This window comes from Oncorhynchus masou, chromosome 3 (genome assembly GCF_036934945.1).
Source record: "Oncorhynchus masou masou isolate Uvic2021 chromosome 3, UVic_Omas_1.1, whole genome shotgun sequence".
Taxonomy (NCBI): domain Eukaryota; kingdom Metazoa; phylum Chordata; class Actinopteri; order Salmoniformes; family Salmonidae; genus Oncorhynchus; species Oncorhynchus masou.
Window position 1 is genome coordinate 30,801,271 of NC_088214.1, and position 3,083 is coordinate 30,804,353.

At 39.6% G+C, this 3,083-nt stretch overlaps 1 protein-coding gene across 1 annotated transcript; it reads right to left on the reverse strand.

The window, feature by feature from the left end:
* Positions 1 to 1,324: 1,324 nt before the first annotated feature.
* On the reverse strand, positions 1,325 to 2,623 carry LOC135507088 (uncharacterized). Its single transcript, XM_064926632.1, has 3 exons — positions 2,550 to 2,623; positions 2,070 to 2,372; positions 1,325 to 1,671 (listed from the first exon to the last, which is right to left on the reverse strand). The coding sequence occupies exons 1-3, from the start codon at positions 2,596 to 2,598 to the stop codon at positions 1,325 to 1,327; spliced, it is 699 nt and encodes a 232-aa protein (XP_064782704.1). The 5' UTR covers positions 2,599 to 2,623.
* Positions 2,624 to 3,083: the final 460 nt, after the last annotated feature.

Consider the following 3,083-nt stretch of genomic DNA (forward strand, 5'->3'; position numbering starts at 1 on the left):
CAACTTTGACGTCATCGCCCCCACCCTTCCCAAGCGCCTACAGACCTGGGAACAGTTTCTATGTCTTCAGCGCGATGTCTGCTTTCAATGGGGCTTCTCATTGTGAGAATAGCGCGCTCACGTGAGTTTTGGCGGCCCGAAACCTTTCGGTCACGCGAAAAAAAAGGTCACATTCATGCGCGCTCTTCTTCGGTGTTCTCTCTTTTCCAAGAATGATTGAACGGCACGTGTGTTTCTGTTTGTCCTGAGAATTGTTGTGCACCTTTATAACACGTTTTGGTGCGCATCCACTTGACTTTTGGCTGCATTTCAACCGAAATATGTCGTGTTTGATAACCGAAAGACAGAGACTTCACAACTAAACGATGTTTTTGGTGAGTATAATTCCTTCCAGGTCTTCTGATGGAAGAACAGCAAAGGTAAGGGAATATTTATGTGTTAAATTTGGGTTTCTGTGGACTCCAAGATAGAGGAGCCATCATGCTAATTTCTGAGCGCCGACTCATATTATAGCCTAGTGAACGAATTCTGTAACGTTAAAAATAAATGTAACACAGCGATTGCATTTAGAAGAAGTGTATCTTTCTATATATATGTAGAACATGCATATTTAGTTAAAGTTTATGATGTGTATTGCTTGTTATCTGACGTTATCTGCTGGAGCTATCGTCATTTCTCCGGACATTTGAGTAGCATTTTTTGAACAATGCGTAATTGTAAAAAGAGATTTATGGATATATATAGCATATTATTGAAAAAAACATAAATGTACTGTGTAACATGTTATATTACTGTCATCTGATGAAGATTTCAAAAGGTTAGTGATTTATTTTTCTTTTAATCCTGCGTTTGTTGATTGCATATTTTGGCTATGCAAATTAGCTGTGTCTTTGGTGGTGGTTTGACATAAATATGTGCTATGTTTTCGCCGTAAAACATTTTAGAAATCTGACTTGCTGGGTAGATAAACAAGGTGTTTATCTTTCATTTAAGCTATTGGACTTAATGTGTGGAGGTTAAATATTTTTAAGAATATTTTTTTGCGTTCCATGCGCCACATTCCAGCTGAGGGTGTTAGGGAAAGTTCCCAAGTGGGGATCAACATCCACAAAAGGTTTTAAGTCTAGTCTATGAGACTCGGCTGACATTTAAAGCTGAATTGGAAGAGGTAGCTTTATTGACATAAAACCTATAATTATCATCATCTGCTACTACTAGTCTTGGTCATATCAAGGAGATAGTGAAAAGGTTACTGTGTCAATTTCAAAGTGGTGTTGTATACTATACAGACAGGTTTATTATCATTGTGTAGCTCAGTATGTTTTTATAAAGGGGTTATATATCCTGTATATCCTGTTATCACAGTGGGCCTCAGAGCACAGTAGTACACAGCAGAGTCAGACAGCTGCACCCTCTGGATCGTCAAGGGGACTGACTTGGAGTTGGCATCTAGATCAGCATGAAATCTCTCCTTGAAGTCAGCAGAATTGTCCCCAGTTCCAAAATTGTGCCGCATAAGCATATACTTGGGGAAGTCGTTTTCTCCCTGTTTGTACCAGAATAGATATGGACTTGGATCGTCTGTTTCATAATGACAGACAAGTGTTATTTGTCCTTCTTCAGTAGCCGTCTCAACTCCTTTTGACTGTAACACTCTGTCTCCTCTGCATTCTGGAGAGAAATTATATATGTTGAAAAAAGAAAGGGTGTTTGATGATTTATACCCATTAAATCATTGGGAGCATGTAGAGTGAGCAACTTTCTCTATTTATCACATAAAGGGATAATTAAAGCAATGGCAGTAAGCAAATCAAAAAATGTATCATACCCCAACAAAATGCAGAAAGAATCAGAATATTCTTCAGCCAATATTCCATGTTTACTGTGAGATGGGTAGGTAAGGAGAGAGCAAACACACTTGTATGTGTCAAAAGCTTTTGAAACTACTTCTTTAACTGTGCCTTAGGAAGCATTGAGGAGGGGCTTCCACTAGGCTCTCTAAGAGTCTTACATCACACTATCAAATAGTTTTTGTAATGAGGCTGTATATCCTGTTATCACAGTGGGGCTCAGAGCACAGTAGTACACAGCAGAGTCAGACAGCTGCACCCTCTGGATCGTCAAGGGGACTGACTTGGAGTCTGCATCGAGATGGGCATCAAATCTATCCTTGAACTCAGTGGCATTTTTACTTCCAAAAGAAAAACGTCCCAGCATGAACTCTGGGAATCCATTTAATTCATGCTTGTACCAGAACAGGTTCAGATTATTAATATTAACTGCATCAAATTGACAGTCCAGTGTGACCTGTTCTCCCTCAGTAGCGATCACATCTCCTGGTGGTTGAATGACTGAATCTTCTCCTTTGCATTCTGGAAAATAATGTAATACACATTTGTATTAGGAGGAGAATTATCAAGCAACATGATTGAGTGAATAAAAATGGATGAATCTAATAGTGGTAGTATTGTACTGTAAAATATGTTTTAAAAAAAGAAAGGGATTGGAGCAAAGGCAGTAAACAAATTAGAAAAATAATATTATAATACCATAACAAAATGCAGCAAGAATCAGTAATTTACTCAGCCAGGGTCCCATGTCTGCTACTGTGAGACCAACAGGAGAAGAGTAAAACCACTCTGATGTAGCTATGCCATGATGACACCATGAAATCCTTCTCTCCTCCTCTTTGTGGGCATTGTCAAACATTGAGAATCCTGAGGCAAACATTCTACAGAGCTAGATGTGAAATTCAGCCTGGAATCAAACCCCCCCCCCCCCCTGGAACTAGACTTGGTAGTATCAGGGAGGTAGAGAGAAGGATACAATTTCATAGTGGTGATGTTTACAGTCCAGACAGGTGTATTGTCTTTCAGTGGCTCCATATGTTTTTGTAATGGGCCTGTATATTCTGTTGTCACAGTGGGCTTCAGAGCACAGTAGTACACAGCAGAGTCAGACTGCTGCAACCTCTGGATCATCAAGGGGACAGAGCTAGATGTGAAATTCAGCCTGGAATCAAACCTCTTCTTGAACTCATCACTATTGCTCCCTTCTGAATAACGATCTCTTCTCAGGACATA

Bases quoted from the DNA above. Each gene is read 5' to 3' on its own strand.
- LOC135507088 (XM_064926632.1), bottom strand. From the start codon at position 2,598: ATGGGACCCTGGCTGAGTAAATTACTGATTCTTGCTGCATTTTGTTAT. The intron at 2,373-2,549 runs GTATTATAATAT...ATTATTTTCCAG, and splicing joins TCTTGCTGCATTTTGTTATG to AATGCAAAGGAGAAGATTCA. The intron at 1,672-2,069 runs GCCCCACTGTGA...ATTTCTCTCCAG, and splicing joins TGTGTACTACTGTGCTCTGA to AATGCAGAGGAGACAGAGTG.